Raw genomic sequence first — 19,907 nt, 5'->3', positions numbered from 1 at the left:
GTTTTTTCACCAAATACTCTGTATTTATCTTAACCTCTGTAAAGAATACCTACATTATATTCATAGTTGGTTATTTTTTAAGTACTTTCTGTGTTTTGTATTTACCCACAGTACTTATGGGGGTAAACACGCCATGGTTTTCTGTCGTGGCTTTCCTTCCAGTCAAAATGTACCAGTTTTCAGCGCGTTAAGATCGCTTTGTACCCTCCTGTGTCATAGTATGTTGCATTTTCCAGGGAGACCCTTGTAAGAATTAGATGTAGAATTAGAGGTAGAATCTATGCTGTGGAGGTCTGAACATGGGAGTTGCGCTGAACCGAATGAATTGGCGGACCTTATACTTGCCCTATGCCCAGATGCTGGAGCGTGACTGGATGAAGTAAGTAAACATTGTTTTATTATTTTGTATTAGATAGAACTGGCGAAGGGAGGAGGTAGGGTGTGGAGATTCAACATAAAATAGTGAACATTAAACTTTGTCGGTCATATTTCTTTGTTTTCATTAAACTGAGACTACAAATTTCAGATAATATTGGATATTTTTAAAATTCAATTAAACCTTGCCTAAACCAAACCATATTAGTGAATATTGACAGTGGAGATCTGAGAAAAATATAGCTCACTTTATCAGTCATACTTCGTTTTCACGTAACTAAGAATACAATTTGTAGATCGTTTTTTTGTAATTCGATTAAGCCCTTCCTAACCAAAACATAACCCCATTTACACACATTTACACCCACGGTGGCCGCGCGGCATAAGCGTTGGACTATAAAGCCGTGGGTCCCAGGTTCGAATCCTGGGTCTGGCAAGTACACATATTGTTTTTCAATTTGTGTGTGTCAGGGTATGGACCTAATAGGTTGAGCAAAAAAAATATTATATTTTGCCAATACTATCTGCAATTTGTATTCTTATTCTTAGGCATAAAGTCCACTAAAGCAAGCTTGCGGGGCGCTCGCGCATTTTCTATGTGAATCATCAAAAATACAACGTAATCAAATATGCCAGCGCACACTGGATTCGACGACGCATTGTGCCCGCCTGCACCATGAGTCACCGTTTTTTGCTTCTCAGCGATACGAATTAACGAAAATACAACGTAGTCCATTCATTGAACACGGCAAGCAAAATCACGCTCCTCGAAGCGTCGTCGATAGATGGGCGAGAAGCCATTATTTAAGAACAGTGGACTCTTTGTTTAGTTATTGCGTGTCCGATATTAATTACAACCCTCGAGAAATTTAATAATATTTTTATTGCTTTGTTATGAGAGACGCTGATAATAATAATTATTTTGTGCTCCTTGAGCCCCTTATTACATAGGTGAAGGGTAATGCGCGGGTGGGAGGGGGCCTACTCAGTAGTGAGCGCACCGAACGCTTTTTTGGTGGGCTTTATGCCTTAGTTCAATGAAAACAAATAAGTATGACTGACAAAGTTTAGTTTGCATTATTCATCTCGGATCTCCAACCTTCGCAACTGTTAGATAGATGGGTATGCAAAAATATATTAAGTCATATTCTTCACTCTCATGATATATGTATGTATAACTTATGAAATTGCAGTGTGGATTTAATTAAAGTGTCATCGCGATGAACTTGATGAAATTTAACGAGTCACATCTGGAACAACTGTATCTATATTATATTCTATATTCTAATTGTTTAGTTTTCACAGGGACAGCGTGTGTGTTGTTTATACTTCTATATGGCATAATTTATTTATAAACTTATGTCACTCTCTTAATTTCAGTCAGAGTGGTTGAAAATAAAATTACTGCATTGAATTTTTTTAGACAGTTGATAAAGCGCGGCGAAGCGCCTATGTTTTCGTAATCCGCAATTTGGCAGACTTTCTTTTACGCGACTGGTTGGCCGAAGTAAATATAATCCTGAACAGTTGATTGGTTACTTTTTCTTACATTACAATGCACAGTCAGTGCATTGCGAATTATCCATTATATATTATTATAGTATGGATGCGCAGAACTTATAATGAATAAGATGCTTAATAATTAATTATACGCAATACTATGGCAAACTGTTCTAAATTAATATTGTTAAGATTGATGTATTGTTATTTAACTGATTCATAATACTATTTGAGCGGTGTATTTTCAAATACAGTTAAGTCTATAATTCAATACGGAGATGATAAATAAGGAAGCATTCGTATTTAACGTAGGTATTATATTTTCAAATTAGAATAGTCTGTCCTCTTTTATTGACAATAAATATCAGCAAAATAAATTCAGACATGTCGGCATTTGCTTTTACTGTTTTAATTAGTCGGTTTATGTGAATATATTTTAAACATTTTTGGTACGTTTTTTGCGTACGTTTTTTTATTATTCGTTACTGTGCAAATTACAAATAATAAGTTTAAGACGTTCACAGCATGACATGAAACATTATTATAAAGAAGGGGAAAAGTAATAAAAGCGATAAAAATGAAAATATATAAAGAGAACATAATATAAACATACAACAGCAGTGAAAATACAATGATATATATATAGAAGTTCAAAGAAGTACACCAAGTTCGCTAAGGAGACCCTATTTTAAGAATTTATAAAATAGCTTCCACCTAAACTCACCTCACGCAGGTGGAATATATGAACACCCGAAGCAATTTAGTTGAACTTATCGCCCTCCCAATTGGCATTACCAGTGGCAGGTTGGTTCTGCACCTTGGAAGAATAAACAACTGATGCTCTCTATTTCTGAGACAGTTATCAGGGACACACATGTCAACACTGCCCAGAATGGCAGAGTTCTCGTTTATACCTCGTATAAGTAGTCGAAAAAATACGTAGCTAAATACGTAGTTAAATAAAGAGGTCTTCTAAATTTCAGACTGCAGTATGTAAGCATACTTAGGAGAAAGACAGTTGGATAAAGCTACGGATAGTATCCATACAACTACAAGTGTGTGACCATTATGTAATAATGTAATTAATATATATGGTATAATGATAAAACAAACAAATCAAAATTAAAGAAATACAATTATAGCTATTGTGTTATACTGGGCCAAGCAATGTTAAAAAACCTCAAAACACAATATGTCCGTGTATTCTGATAATGCAAGTTCCTTTCAAATAAAAACAAATGATCTTAATTTTAACCTACATACATGATTTTTTTAATATTCTTTCTAGAAACACCAATATCAGGATACTCCATAAACAATAATAGTGTTATAGATAATAATATATAATATTTTTGGGTAGAAAACATAAACCGTCGTATCTTAGTAAGTACCATATTCGTATTTTCTCGCTTCTGAAGGCTACGTTCCCATAATAACAAGTACATACCTACTTGGTCAATTAATTATGCATGAACTTTCTTTTCTAATCGCTGTTACTTGAAATGGGCCCATAGCCCATTGGGTCCATTAGGTCACCTTTTTTTATTGTACGTAGGTATTTTATTCATATTTAATTCTATTGACTCTGACCCTAGCCGATTGCTTACATAAGTAAGCACAGAATAAACAGGATCTTATATTATTATTGGTTAGTGTAAATAAATACCTATATTGGTTTGTTTTTACTACACATTCAAATATACTTACTCGTCAAAGCATAGTTATTGTCAAAATATATATATACATATAATTATTTCATATTAATATTTGTTGTCATCAAGTATGATTTATTTCGATTTTCCATATCTACATTTTAAACCCAAAAAATTGTACTATAATTAAAAAATTAAACTTGTAATAATTAGTAAGTATTACTCCATATACCAGGTTTCTTTTCATTGTCGTAACCAGAGCGTTGTAGTGGAGCTCAGAGCAGGAGCACATAGCAGTTGTGCAATGAGGTTTTACCCGGAGCAGGAGCGGAGCCGGAGCACCGAAAATTTTTAGTGCTACACTGCACCGGATGTTTTTTTTATTATTAAATTTTCGTCCTAAAATCCAATGAAAATATTATATTTAACACTCTGCAACACTTAGATTACTTGAAATAATGGCAACACTGCCAAGTGACAAATAACCCCTCTTTTTTTAACAGAAGAGGCAGATAATGAAAGACGATTTGCTTTCGGAAAATTTTGTTTAATAGAATTAATAATGAAGAGAAAGAATAATAAACCCTATTTCAAAACTACTTTTTTTAACATTTGTATACATTTAATACATATTAAAACTTTTTGCCCGGAGCGGAGCAGACCCTGGAGCGGAGCTGAAGCGGAGCAACTCTAAAAATGGTCCGCTTCAATCCTCTGGTCATAACCACTATTTTCAACAATAAATATTAGGAGACAGATAACTTTAATAAACGTTATAATTTTCTAAATAAATAGACATTGTTCGTTTATTCGAGCTGTATTAATACATACTCCTGTATAGACATTGACTATTCCATGGCAAACTTCATTTTGGTTCTTTAACTATTTAATATAGTTTCCTCATTCATTTTTGTCTAGTACTGTACTGCCAATTGCTATAATATTACCATACCAAAAGTTTCGTAATACCCCACAATTATTAATTACATAGGTATACTTAACATTTATTGTATGCATGTTCAAACATAAACTCCGTCGTAGCATCACTGCGTAAAATGTAGATAGACAATACACTATACATATGCCTATTTATTTAGTTAAGTTGCGGGTTATACTGTATTTCCATTATTATTTTCATTCAAAATATATTTTTCTTTTATTTTAAAATATAATATCATAATTATTGAGTTGTTAAAACTTGCGATGTGACAGCAGCACATTTAAATTTTACAGGAGAGACAAAAACTACTATATAAGCACAAAAATTAATGTAAACCTTCAATGTTTTGTTGTAAGTCTTTGAAAAATTTTAATTAACCTAAATAGTTATTTATAGTGGAGAGCAGTATTTGTAATAACTCTGATATGATGACTACTGACGTTGGAGGTAATACTGTTATACTGTAATAATACAAATGTTACATCGAAGGTTTCCATAAATTATTATATTTTAATTTTGGTTGTATATGGAACATTGATGGTTTTATTGAATTTAACCGGACAGAAAATATTGTGTAAAACATGGATAAAATATATTGTCAAATCGAAGGTTTTAACATCTCAATGACGATATATTGCGTTGGTATAAATTGTGACAAGCAAAAGTAATATTTGATAATAATAATAATTTTAAACGAACTAACTCCATGAAAAGTCGTAATAATAAAACAACCCCGTTTAAAAAATATATAAGTTAGTTGAAAATAATGTTACACAGAAAATATATGAAGTCAAAAAGTAAGAAAAGATTTTTTTCAATATCTTGACACCTAAAAAAGCTTTCCGTATAAAATTGATTGAGAAGCTTCAGTGGGTAGATTGTAGAGTATATAATGTGACCGGCCTTTCCACTTTCCAAGTCGACGACGCCGAGCATGTGCTCGATCAAATCATTTTCGGATTATAAACACCCTCTGCCAACCTACAACCTCCACTTGTGACTTGCGACTTAAGAGCGCCGCGACGCCGACGCCGGAAGTTAGGTGGAGCTTTTTGACATTTGACAGCGCGTAAACGACATTATACGTAACTCAATTTCGCGCCAATCACATTTTTTTGTATTTGTCCGATTCTAATCCGGCAACGCTTCGAACTCATTACTACCGGTCGTTACAATATGTCAAATGTGAAGAATTTTACCTTTTTGTAACGTATTATGTTTTATATCGATAAGCGTTAAAATTATATCTAATTTATTTACCCGAGAAAATGTTATATTATAACGCGACAACATTTCCTTTTAAATTTAATAACCATTATGATGACAATGTAAAAACAGAGTCCTCTGAAAGATTCATCATGCCATAAAAAAATTAAACTCCTGCTAGGTACGTTGTTTCACAGTTTATGAAATATACTTGCATTAACACCTGTTGAACTATTTTTAGTTGTGATAGTTTGTCGATCATATAAGAGTGATCGTATTGCATCTGCTAGTGAATTTAAAATCTTTAATGTAATACATTGTATTGATAATTTTTTTTCAATGATTAAATTATTTAAAGATAAACTGTTACAATTCACAAAAAAAACTGTATACAAATATACGTTTTATGTAAAACAATATTTATTAGTACATCTAATTTGATGGATGTTTTATCATTAAAATGAAGTAATTTAGAAAGTGGTAAAATGGTTTTTGAAAAATTCATAGTATAACATGTCTACTTACATAATTTAAACAAAAAAAAACATTGATGTTTCTAGAATTACAAATGAATGTAACTTATTTTTACTTATATCAATTCAAGCTGTAGTGTTGTGACCGCGCTAAAGCTCGGTTTGATATAAATAAAAAAAATATATAAACATTTTAATTTTTTATAAAAATTGTAATTTTTAAATTAAATAAAGAGTACGTTATAAATATGAAAACTTGAAAAATCATTTTGCCACATTTTAAATAACTTCAAACTACATTTTAAGAATATTTATAAAATACGTTGTACATACTCGTAATTAAAATTGGTGTTCTAAAAAACGCACATTTAAAATCTTTAGATGAGTAGTGGTTATTTTATATTAAAATTATCAGTTAAAAGCATTAAATTGTAGGTTTTGCTCAAATTGTTACCATCTTCATAAACAAACTTTTTTTATTTAGCATTGACTAATCTTTTGTTTTTTTTGTCACTTTTGTCACTTTTGAATTGAAATTATATAACAATCAAACGACTCCGCGATGGAGGAATACTATCGTGTCCGCATTTGAAATAGTAAGTCTCAAATTCAAATCTTGGCGCTGGAAAATTCTATAATATACTCATATATGTGTCGATACATTTCAAAATCAGCCAAGTCCACCTTTAGGTATTTTTGACTTTTTTGTGAATTGCCTTAGAACTACTGCTTTCTAACATTTCTGCATTATCAAAATGTGGAATTTATTAATTTTAAATATTCTATACTCGAAATAATATAAAGTTTCACCCTTGTGACTGTGTATTTGAGAAAACAAAAAGCTGTTTTTTCTCCTATTCATCTATTATGGACTTGGCTGTTTTTGAAATCTAGCGACACATATATATGTGTGTGTATATTATCCATTTTTGTTAAGAAACCTCTGCATGAAGTGGCTAACATCCACGTCTGACTATAGAGCCATTGAAAAAAATATACATGTTTAAGCTCTAGTTGAAGTATTTAGGTATCAATGCTGCATTCTCCTGTCTGTCAAATAGGCATACTATAAAGCTAAGCGCACACTATAGCGACTGGTATGTAAGCATCCAGTGCATCACACCCGTGCTTATAAAGCCGCCGATCGTACGTGCATACCTATAAAGCCGGGTACTCATTAGCGAGCCGTAAATCTAGATGCGAAATAATTGTTTATTAGGCTTGCGAACTAATTATTTCGGGTCCACACTCGTTATTGTATCGCAACGGTCACATGTACGGCTCGCTACTGAGTACCCCGCTTAATAAAAAAAGAGTTTCTGATCAAGGAAAAAAAAGCGACGAGATACGGAAAGGTAATAAATGGAGTAGTAACGGCACACCAGCTAGTTGTGGACTTTTTGAAGTCTTCAGCCTGTCAAATTCGTGGCATACAAATAGTATGAGAAATCAAATCCGCAGGGTTGTTAGCGTGGTAATTGGTCGTGTAAGCGTAAGCCGATACCAGATGGTCTCAACGTTTAACTGTGTTTTTTTTTCTTTTATTATAATATAATAAATGAAATTACTCACTCCATTGGATCTGGCGAGTAGCAGGGGCTGGTGTCGATGGACGGCGATCTCCCGCAGCCTCCCTCGGTGAAGCGGACCTCGCGGCGAGCCTTTGCGGGCTGGCGGGCCATCCCCGCCGGCGCCGCCATAGAACCCGCCGTCCCCGCCGCCATCTTGTGCGGTTGCGGGGACAGCGCGGGCAGGCCCGGTGACAGCAGAGGCCTCGCCGCCAGGCTGGGCGAATCGGTTGGGGTCGGCGTCGGCGAAGACGTCTCGGAGGTCATCGCGACGCCTCAGCGGGGCGCCGCTCGCTAGACAGACTCAGTTCGCTATGCAACATTTCTTTGCTACGTCACCACAATCACTTAAACAACATTCAGGAATGTACCTAATTTACATTGTTTATTGTGCACTTATTAAAATTAAATTCTAACTTCACATATAAGTTTTTTCCATTATTTTAAAGTCGCATCATATTATTCAAAACGCTCAACGCAAATAAGTCTTGGCTTGGGTAAGAAATACTCCCCCCATCAACTAACTAAAACACGGAGCGATTTCACGCTTCTACTTATAGTTGTAAAAAAAGTAATAGACGATGATCGACAGAATGCCGTATTCTCAATATTTAAAATGTTAAGAAAACTTGGCTCAATAAATCTAATTTATTTCAAACAATCAGATTATATATGTGCACTTTTTATACGTTACTCTTTGAATAGTGAATCACTATAGATTCTAATAAAATGTCTTATATGGACGAAATGTTTTTCTACAAGTCACAAAAGAAATAAAATATATTAATGTACAGGGTGTTCGCCGGGAAGGTTTACTACTTTAATTTTGTATAACTTTATGGAAAATAAAAACAAATGGTTTAATGCTGATAAATGTTTTACATTTAAATATTTTTAAATTACGTATGGAAGACAATATCAGCTAAATATTCGCCTCTGTTAGGCGTAAAACTCACTTAACGCAGCGAGTGAGGCGCTCACGCAAAATTTCACAAGTGGCGCGTAAATCATCGAAAATACAACGTAATCAAATACGCCAGCGCACACTGGATTTGACGACGCATTGTGCCCGCCTGCCCCATGATTCACCGTTGTGTGGCTTCTCAGAATTAACGAAAATACAACGTAGTCCATTCATTGAACACGGCAAGCAAAATCACGCTTCTGGAAGCGTCGTCGATAGACGAGCAAGAAGGCATTATTTAATAACAGTGAACTCATTGTTTAATTATTGCATGTCCGATATTTCGCTGGTAGAATGATGTCATCGTGAATATTAATTACAAGCCCCGAGAAATAATATAATATTTTTATTGCTTTGTTATGAGAGACGCTGATAATAATAATTATTTTGTGCTTCTTGGGCCCCTTATTACATATGTGAAGGGTAATGCGCGGGTGGGGGGGGCTACTCAGTAGTGAGCGCACCGAGTACCGCTTTGATGGGTTTTATGCCTTAACCTCACAAATGCGAGCTTTTTTACAACATTTTTTAATCACATTTTCATACATTTCAACCGGTATTTCATTAATTTCGTCACGAATCTTTTGTTTAAGTTGCTGAAGTGTTTCTAGTTGGCATAAACCTTGCTTTTTAGATAACCCCACAAAAGAAGTCCGGGGCTGTTAAATCCGGCAACCGTGGAGGCCAATCGACATCACCATTATTTATTGAGAAAATTTGTTGTGGAAACAGATCTCTCAGTAATGCCATTGTAACATTAGCTATATGTGCTGTACGGCATCGCAAATGGTCTTGTGGAAGAAGCTCTTGTGTCAACTTAATATTAAATGGATACAAGTGCAAATCTTTATGCATAATTTCCCACAACGTTGTTGTCTTAAGTCCAATTTCTTGAGCACGGTGTCGAATTGAGGTTGATGGATTGTTTTGGACACTTTCTAGAACAGCCCAGGCCTGTAATTATCTGCTACAGAGCCTCTGTCTTCAAAATTATTTATTAAACGATAAATAGTGGGTTTTGATGGCACATTATTTCTACCCAAAATTTTACATAATTTTCTAGTCGTCACAATAATCATTGATGATTGATTTTGATAAAATGTTTCGCATAAAACACATTGGTTTATCGAATATTTTTCCATAATAAATTTGCTTCGTCTATATATTACGATTTCCAAATATGAATTGTCAAAATTCACTTTTACCAAAATGGCGACCGAACAAAGTAGTAAAAGTTTCCGGCGAACACCCTGTACATTTTTTTCTATTTTAAAGCGATAAAGCTGAATAACAGTAAATAATATACTTTTACAAGAATCAATAAAATTTGCATGTCTATAAGAACGTACTTATTTAAATATTCACTTTGATAACGAACAAACACCAACAAAAAAAGGTAAAATAAACACGACGGCGTTAATATTAATGACGGAAGACTCCGTGGCGAACAAAAACTTCAAACTTAATATCTTAAACCGGGTAAAATATACAAGCATTGTTATCTTTGCCATTTCAAATAACATGTAGCCACTTATACTAACTCATGTTGAGACCACAAACGGTCGGTTGAGTAGCTAAACCTGTGTCTATTTTGATAAATTACATATTGCGTATGCTATTGCTATTACATTAGGTATTAGGTAATGTTATCAGCGGAAGTGCTTGCGGATTTACACTTATTCATATTAAACCCGATCCACTTATCATTAAGTTTGATATCTAGATTTTTAAGCGTGGTTTGTTTACTTTTTATTTAAAATATATTTTTCCCGTTGCATAAATTATCATTTTAATATCGGACGCTGTACGGTGAGTGTATAATTCTTAATCTTTTACTATTTTCAGATAAACGAAATTGATATACACATAATATTTATATCATTTGACAAGTATAATATAATATATTATGTTCGATGACCCAGTATTGAACGGTAACAAGTCAATAATTTGACATTTCGTGATATTGGTATCAAAAGCTCTTGTCGGTTTTGTGCAGAAACAATTCGAGAAAAATAATGTAGATACCTTGAGAGCCAAAAAACCCATATGAAATTTTACAAACTTTCAAACAAAACCAGTTTTGTATAGATTCATTTCGAATTGTTTCCATTTAAAACTGGCGATTCACCATAGGTTTCAATTTAGAATAGATAAATTTTGACATGTATCCTTTTTAAACTTGTCAAATCTTGTGTATTGTAAAATATTCAAAATATTAAAACATGATTATCTCAAAACTACGTTTGTTGAGTTGTTACTATTTAATACTGGGTCATCGAATTTTTGTATTATATCTTTATAACTTTGAACTTTTTTGCACTTTTTACTATACTGATACGCCTCTTTGCCTGATTACCTCGCATAAAATTAGATCAAATGATATTTACTTGCATTAATATAAATGTAGTAATGAATAAAATTAGTCGCCTAAAGTCATAATTCACATTTTTCAATGTTGTCATTGTTGAGTTAAATATATTGTGTAAATAAAAATAAATATAAATGATTTTAAAGGCATTCATCTATATAAAGAAAAATAGTTAGCTATCAAAAGTCACTTTAAGCCATGTGAAAATCGACAGTTGGTGTCATAACTCACAGTGTTCATTAAATTATGTGAGTTCTGTCATGTCTAACGAATCAGGGAGCTCTATTTCTCATAGTGTGCTGTGTGTCTGCAGCCTTAGGAATATTATATAGGTATGTATTTAAAAAAAATAACGTAAATCGACTCAGTCACTCATTAACATTCAAGGGAGTTCAATACTTTTCTTCTAATTACAAAAAACAGTGCTCTGGTGTTTTTAGCGATTATCTCAAAACTCGATGTTTGGAATATGTGAGTTATGACTCTAGACAACTCAAATATAGACAGATAATATATGTAAAAAAATATTTTTAGAATATTACATCATTTTCATCCTAGAGCCGGAGTGCAAAGTTATGAAGCATATACTCTATCATTGTACAGAAAAGACTAACATATAAATTGTATTATTAGTAATTATAATTATTATTATACTCTCTCAAAAAAGGTAGGGTATATGCTGTGAGATACTGAAGAAAAATAAACATTCATTTGTATACATCTAGCATATAGAGATTGGTACGCACGACAGTGACTCCTAGCCATGATTCAAAGAAATCCTGGGGTTCCACGAAAATTTTCAATGCTTTCCAATCAAAAATAAGATTTTCTTTCGTAGGCAGTATATAATAATATAATATATGTGGGTGTCATGGTGTGTGTATGAAGAGGTCGAGATTTGGTGGTTGCTCCGGTGGATGGATTTTATTTGCAGCGTAAATAGTCGTTACAAGGGTATGTTACAGTAATTATGTTACAATACTTATAATACTGTTCCGAGGTCCGAGTCTCGGTAGAATGAGATGATGTATAGGGCAATACAGAGACTGCGATACTAACAAACCGAGAACTTATATTTGAGTGACATGTCAAATGTATAATCTGCTATTTATTCACGTACTCACAATTAAAAGAATATTAAGGAAATAAATATTTTAATTAAGTCAGCTACTCTATATGGAGTTTACGTCATTGAATATGGCTGACTATGTAGAAAAATGGTTATTGCAGAAATTATAATTGCAGTAAGCTATTTACTTAGTTTGCCACAATTGGAGACTACGGGATATGTATATTAAAAAAATGTAATTGCGGTAATGTATTTAATATCGCCGATCAATATGCTGACACGGATTGATTGTTTATCCCCATATATATACCTACAAATATATTCTTTTTAACAGTACAACAGGCCTAGACGCCCAATCACAGAAGTGTAGTTTAACAGTACCTAGTATATTTAGTAATATAGGTGAAATAATCACAAACACCCAGGCTTTGAGAAAACCACATAAATATATTATGTCCACACCAGGGATCGAACCCGGAGCTCCTGGATGAAAGACCAACGCCTTACGCACTGCACTATGAGATATAATATAATGTAGAATGGTATGTATAGCACAAAGACATAAATGTATAAAAGAATATTTTCATATCAACCGTATATTATTTGAATGTTTTGGCTTGACTTATCCTCCTTCAAACAATAAACAAAATAGATAAATAAATAATAATATTTTTATCCTAGTCAATATCAATAGCTGTGAAAACAGCTGGACTATTCGACACATTTGAGTGAAAGATGAGTGAGTGATCCGTTGAGGTGTGAAGACTCAGATATAATGGTGCGTTATACTGCATGTACTGTGATTCAAAACTCTCCACCTTCATAAAACTTATAAAGCTGAACTGGTAAATTCACGGAGTCAGTGTATGCCAGAGACACAGTACCGAAAATGGTTCTTGTCCTAAAATCAAAAGGGAAAAGTTCAATCAGGATGCTCTTGGAGGAGACCGATATTAGAGCCCTGCTCGACGGCTGGAGAATGGAAAATATAGTATCAAGACATCTGGATAAAATCAGTGGATGGAGCAAAGACTCGATTTGAGTTGTTGACGAAGTGATTAATTGAGTATTATGCGTAATGTCCAGGAAAAGTGAAAATATATATTTGTTTAATTCATCATTTTGACTTACTGTTTATATTATTTGTAAATCGAATTATATTTAGACGAAAAAATATATATATTTTTAAACATACATGACTTGAAAACACCTCACACCTGCTCGCCGAGCATCGTATATTTTTTTCAAATATGATTTTTTCTAGTGGGTATATATTATATATCTGAGGTGTTTTCTAGTTATGTATGTTCAATATATATGGAATGTTATATTCTCAAAATCTTGGGAATTATTCGTTGAATAAAAGAAATGGTTTACTAAATATAGATTTTTGTAATAAAACATAATAACGTAATGTTTTATTTTACCAGTGTTTAATTACATACAATTTATTTTATTCTTCTTTTTATATATCAGCAATATTTACAGTAAAGTGAACTAAATGAGAAAAGTAGTATTTTTTGCATTAATTTTGAAAAGATTTAGTTGTCAATTGAAAAAAATTGAGCGACACTGACCTGTCAAAATAAAAAAATATTAAATATTTATCTCTCTGCGGGGGGGATTATGCATAATGCCCTTATTTAACTCGGTCCATAATATATAATATATTCGAACACCATAACTTTAAGCATGTTACTGTGTCAAGTGAACGTCTAGTAATTTCGTCAATTCATCAATCAGTGACATTTTATCGGCCCCGTACACAAATTCAGTGTGCATGTCCGATCTAATTATAAAATTGCATGTCTTATGAGAATTATTATCTTATATCCAAGCGATAGTAAACTGTTCTTATATGGATCTAAATTGGATTTAAATCGACAACTCTCGTAGTATCCAGAGATGGGAGGTATTTTACAAAATGAACACCGATGAGAAACAAGGGAACATAAATCAAGCTTGGAGGCGCCGGGACGTCGACGCCGATTGGATCCATCGCAACGCGTCGCATCGCCATTCTCGATTGGTTCGATTGATTTACGCCTGTCAATGTTGAGAACTGTTGACAGGATAAATTATTTTATTCGCTCGATCTTTCCGCTCTGGGCGCCCAACCTTTATTTATTGAAATATTTTGTTGAACCGCTACCGGCGCCATTTTTTTGTAACTTGAATTGATTCTAGTCTCAATAAATCATTTTGTGTTTAATTTTTAAGTAATCAACCACGTGTGGCTGCCGATAGCTTCAGGGAAATGATCAAAGAAATATAAATTCTCATTCTTTAAATATATGTTAGCCCTCTTGCGCCATATACGATGACATAAGATTCGAGTATGTCTGGTATTTTGCGACTTCGAAAACCATTCAAATGGCGTGAACTGTCAATTCTTGTTGGAAATATAGTGCATCAATTAAAATAAAATATAATATATAATATGTATTTCACATACGTCACTGTACAGGCCAATTGCCGTAACCCTCAATTTTCACCTAAAGCCTCAATTACATTGAGCTTCTTTACGAGCTGTTTATTGGCGAATTTACAATCTGCCTGTAAAGTCGCCCAGTGTAATCATCGAATAAGCTAATAAGCAGGTTGTAAATACTCTACCGAGAAAAGTTGAAAGCCGGTCAACTTTACACGCTACACGCCGGCGTGTGGGCCTACTGCGTCTGCGCAGTAGAGCGCAGTACCAACCTCCCGGTAAAAAACGGGCTACGTTCCGTCAAAATATTCGCTGGCTTGTGGCTTCTCAGCGAATGGAAAGTTTTGTGTGTAATCATCAAATCGCAGTAGCTGAATCGCCCGCTTTTAAATTCGCCAATAAACAGCTCGTAAAGAAGCTCAGTGTAATTGAGGCTTAAGTGACATTTTGATGGTACATGATGGACTTTTTGCATATTCCAAGTATCATAAATCCAAAAAAAAATATTATATCAAAAATTATTTTTAAGCCATTTGTAACTTGACAAAAAATTAAGCCACAGGATAGGTATAGAGTAAGCCACTCAATTTGTTATAAAATAATATATATCACTTCCTGAACAATTTTATATTTGAGGGTTACAACCAATGACATTCATTGGTTACAACAGTAAAATTGGCTTGTACATTGACGATAATAATAGTTTTGACCGGTTTCATCGTGTTAAAATGACATTTTAACTAATATAAAAAATACGTTTTTGCAGATATTTATACAAACAATTTAAAGTTTTAAAAAATATGTGTTTGAAGACGTGAACATTAATATACAATATTCTAAGTTCAATGTTCAAAAATAATTAAATTAAATTTACATATTCATTGATACGTTAATATCAATGTAATGAAGGTATGCAGTATATTTAAAATGAGAAATTATAATGTAAAAAATTCTGAAATCATATTAATTATTATCGTATTTCATTAAAATAGCATAAAAAATCACGCGGGGGTCCCCAACAATGTCAACGTCTCCTTGACATAGAAAGCCACCACTGGTTCTTATAAGTACTAGAAATGTTATGGTATTGCAGCAGTGTTCTAAGTTCCTAACATAAATATAATTTGATGTCCATTAACCCGTTTATCAAACATATCAATATACTGTTTGTTTAGTGTAGAATGTATTATTTTCATTATAATATTAATTATCTTACTGTTAACAATGTACCATTATAATAATCTATACCTCTACATAGTAGGTATGTACATACTAAGGAAAAGACATTGTAAAATAAATTTCAAGCGGATTTCTAGAATTGTTTTCGTACCAATAGTTTATACGTGATTCCATGAAGTTTAATAACCGCTGCATAAATCCAAAGACTTTGTGTATACAACCGGATATGATCGAACCCAGTAAATAGAAAATGCAGTCATAATAATAATATTGGTATTTTACATTCCTTAATATATATCTTCCGAATATTTTTTTAATGACTCTGCAATCCGGTATTAATCTTTAGTCGCCTCACGAAGAGGTGTCTTAACTGTTTTTAACAGTACTGGCCCCAAACACCATGTGAATGTTCCAGATTCAAACTTACGAGTTTATTAGCCGCCATATTGCCAGTCGATCATCGCAAGCGCAAATATGAATAATATTATTATGTAAATATATACAAACTTTTCATGTATTATTGACCAGCTTATTGAAATATGTTTTCATATGAATTTCCGATATAGCATTGCTGGAATTTCTGCTAGCATGGTGGCCAATTAATAGGAAAGTCCACAGGCAAGTCGAATTAAGTGATTTTGAAGTGAGTTATTTCCATCTTTATTATTGGAACAATTGCCCGTTATGTTCGATATTATTAGACCGATTGATAAGTTGAACCCATTAACAGGAGAGCTTAAGCAGAGACGGATAACTTTTATCGTCTAAATATTAATTTATGTATACCCCTTTGAACTTTATGCGTTTTCTGGCTTAAAACGAAAGTGTGTACAAAAATAAATAATATCTACTCATTCAGTTTGTGAAAGATGTCTAGCATTAAATCATTTTTGTGTCAGTGCTGCAATGTAGAAATACTTTAATGTCAACCGCAAATAAATTCACAAACACAATGTATGAATCTTTTGTGAATTATGTCCGTCGCTCATAGCAAAGCTAAAATGTCAACCTGAATGTCATGGGGACATTAAGTACCTGCATATGTCATTTTATTAATTCTTTTAAAATTCTCAGTATATAACAAAATATCAGGCTCATATTATATGTAGTGGGTATCACGATTTGGAACTATATAATCAATACTTTCTTTCGATTGTGCATGCTATCTTTTGCAAGACAAAATACACATCCAAGGCTCTTTACGACCCCATGAGATTAATTACAATCACACAAAATATATTGCTAGTGATCCAGAAGATTCCATGGCCCGCTTCAAGCTATATTGTTACGAATAATATTGCTATAGAAGACTGAATGTTTTTTTTAATTTGTCCATCTTCAGTTTAGAAATTCTATTGTATTCATTATCTAATACTTTCTAGAATATGTGAATATTAATAGTATGTGTCAAAAAAATGATATAAATATTATGTTGTTAAACTGTTTTGTTACTGATTGAGAATGTTTAACTGTGGAAGTAAGTACGAAGAAATAAATATATAACTAGCATAATATGTACTTAAATGTTTAGTATACATAATATAATAATTTTTCATCAATTAATTAATAACAGTGAAAAAAAATATAATATACTGCTTTAATCCACCTAACCGTGTGGGTTACATTTGTTTTATTATTATCAAAACACTGCATTATCTCCAGTAATTGACAGTTTATACAATTAAAATATTTTAAAACAGTAAAGGATTTGTAAGATAATTTTGATATGAATGTAACTGTAAAAAAAACATCCCTCATTTATGTGCTGAATCCTTGTTAGAATAATATATAGATTATTATATAAACTAAACAGGTAAACGTTTATACTGGTTATATTCTATTTTAAAGTAGAATTAAAATGCCTACATATTTTAATAGTTGCTATATTCTTTAGTATAAAGTAGTGACTATAGCAATAATAATTGTAATCGCCGCTTACAAAACGCGCCTATGTATTAAAATATTAATTATATTTTGTAGCTTTTAAATTTAATATACTAGTTGGCTTTTTATATATAAATGAACACAACATAATACTATAAACTTATCACATTAATAAAAGTAGGTTTTATGTTTATGTAGGTATATATAAATATATATAATATATATCGTAATTATCAGTTTGAACAGATAAAGTACCCACTTTGTACAAATTACCTTCAAAGATGAGTTTGAATTTCTCGAGAGAAAAATCTCAACTTTCTTTTAATTACGGGAAAACTTTTATTCGGCCCAGTCATTTTCCTTTGAACTGAATTTTCCGCAAAACTTTGCCGTTAACATTTGAATATCAATTTATTTACGTATCAACAAGCCATGGCATTACGTATATAATCACATTTAAATTTGATAATCCCCCGGAGATGTCTTGCAAGACTTTGACCGGCGAACTATTCGCGGACGAAATATTTTATTAAAATCACTCAAATAGAACGGTGTAAGCTCCAAACCAAAACACAGCGGCGCGTTACCTCGGCGGCACTTTCAGTATTCGGGGTCAATAAAATACAATTGATAATATTTCGCGAGAGGCTAAAGATCGTGGCCGGTGTTTGTCGAGACGCGGCGCATTCGATCAAATACGATGGAACTGAGTCGAGCTATTTTCCACGGAGGACCTGCGACACGCATCCCGCCCATCGGGGCCATTTTGGCCGGAGCGCAGCTGGCGCTATCTGCCGACGTTCGCCGAATTTTCTTTCGCGAGAAAAGCGCACGATTTCACCGACTCGGGACGACGGATGATGGGGGGGAGGGGGAGAGGGGGAGAGGGGAGGGTCGTCAATCTTCTTTGTACTTGCACACTGGCAACTCCTCGCACCGCTACTTGACTGCCTTTTGTAACCAGTAACAGGCTAATTGCAACTTTTGTGGGAATCCGACGGTACTGCTTCAATTCCATATCGATTTTGAGAGTTTTAAATGCTTTTACATCGTTTAAAAGTTGCCAGTACTCAAACAAAGGTTTTATTTCGCTTGCTGGGTGAATATTTATAAAATTGGATAGCAACATAATGGGATAGATTTAAGTACTTCAAAGGCAATAGTTATACGTCTACATAGCATTGTCAGATCAGAATATTATTTGAAACACGATGGAATAATAAATATTCGTAGTTTATTATGCAGAAGAATACTTTCAGAATTCTTCTATTGTGTAAATATTCAATTATTATTTCAATCGCGTCACAAAACTCGTAACTAAATTTTAATAATGATATTTTTGTGGAAATACATTGTATTAATCAAATGAAAACAATATTTAGTACTAGTTCCACTTATTTTATTAATAATTATTTTTATAATATTAATACTATAAAAAAATAGTAGCGTGTAAAAATATGTGTCTAATAGAACTTTTTAGAGACTGATACGTATTATTGATATATCTAATTAATTAACTTCATTAAATTCCAAGTATTGACGATGTCAGACCTTTTGAATGTAGTATTTATTGATTATTATTTAATGATCTATTATTAAGGTTTGACGATGTATACGCCTATTGATTGTATTAATAGTGATGTGAGATTTTTTACAAACACTTCAACTCTTCATAATTTTGACTTAATAGGTGGATGATAAAGTTTTTACCTACTTTAATGTATTAACTTATTAAGTTAGAGTTAACTGTATTCGTTGTCAGTGTGTATTTACCTTTTGGTGAGTGCAAATAAGTTCTGAAGATGCCGAAAGTCTAAACCCAGGTCGCAACAAACGACTCAAATGGAATAGTACAAAACTTGAATTCATTAGAATAGTAATCTTTCTTTGTCTTTCAACAATATCAATGTCTGAATTTTATACATTATGTGATTAAGACTTTACTTTTTAGTTTTTACCCCATATACGTTTACTCTCACCGAAAATTATCTAAACTCATGTTAATGGCTCTCAAGAAAAATCTATGATTAATTAAGTGTAGAGAAGTTAAAGCGTGACCTCTTTAAATTTATTAAAGGGTATCAACCCTTAGAAATTAACACATTATAGCTTTGAAGCTCCACCTACGGAAACTTTATAGTACACACTGTAGATAGTAAGTTTTTTAAAAGTATTTTCCGTTATTATAATTTCAGCTATTACCATGATAACTTATTTTCTCCAGCTGTTTCTCCTAGGGAGCTTTCAAATTTTTCGTGGACTACCGAGAGCTTTCAACCTTCTCTTTAATATTATTAC

General features: G+C 32.9%; 1 protein-coding gene across 3 annotated transcripts in view; it reads right to left on the bottom strand.

The window, feature by feature from the left end:
• LOC147072563 (potassium voltage-gated channel subfamily KQT member 1-like) overlaps positions 1–18,440 on the bottom strand; it is a 524,358-nt gene extending 505,918 nt beyond the window's left edge. The window contains exons 1-2 of one of the 3 annotated variants that reach the window (XM_085946963.1): positions 18,176–18,440; positions 7,719–8,469 (exon numbers count right to left, since the gene is read on the bottom strand). In XM_085946963.1, the coding sequence (XP_085803089.1) occupies positions 7,719–7,981 (263 nt within the window). In that variant the 5' untranslated portion in view covers positions 7,982–8,469; positions 18,176–18,440. Of the gene's footprint in view, positions 1–7,718; positions 8,470–17,882 lie in introns of all 3 variants that reach the window. The other 2 variants (XM_085946961.1, XM_085946962.1) reach the window with 2 other exon arrangements.
• Positions 18,441–19,907: the final 1,467 nt, after the last annotated feature.

This window comes from Rhyacophila brunnea, unplaced genomic scaffold, assembly GCF_057557595.1.
Source record: "Rhyacophila brunnea isolate RB1 unplaced genomic scaffold, BYU_Rbru_1.0 scaffold_2, whole genome shotgun sequence".
Lineage (NCBI taxonomy): Eukaryota > Metazoa > Arthropoda > Insecta > Trichoptera > Rhyacophilidae > Rhyacophila > Rhyacophila brunnea.
Note: the sequence above shows the minus strand (reverse complement) of the source record. Positions and strands in the feature narration are given on the sequence as shown.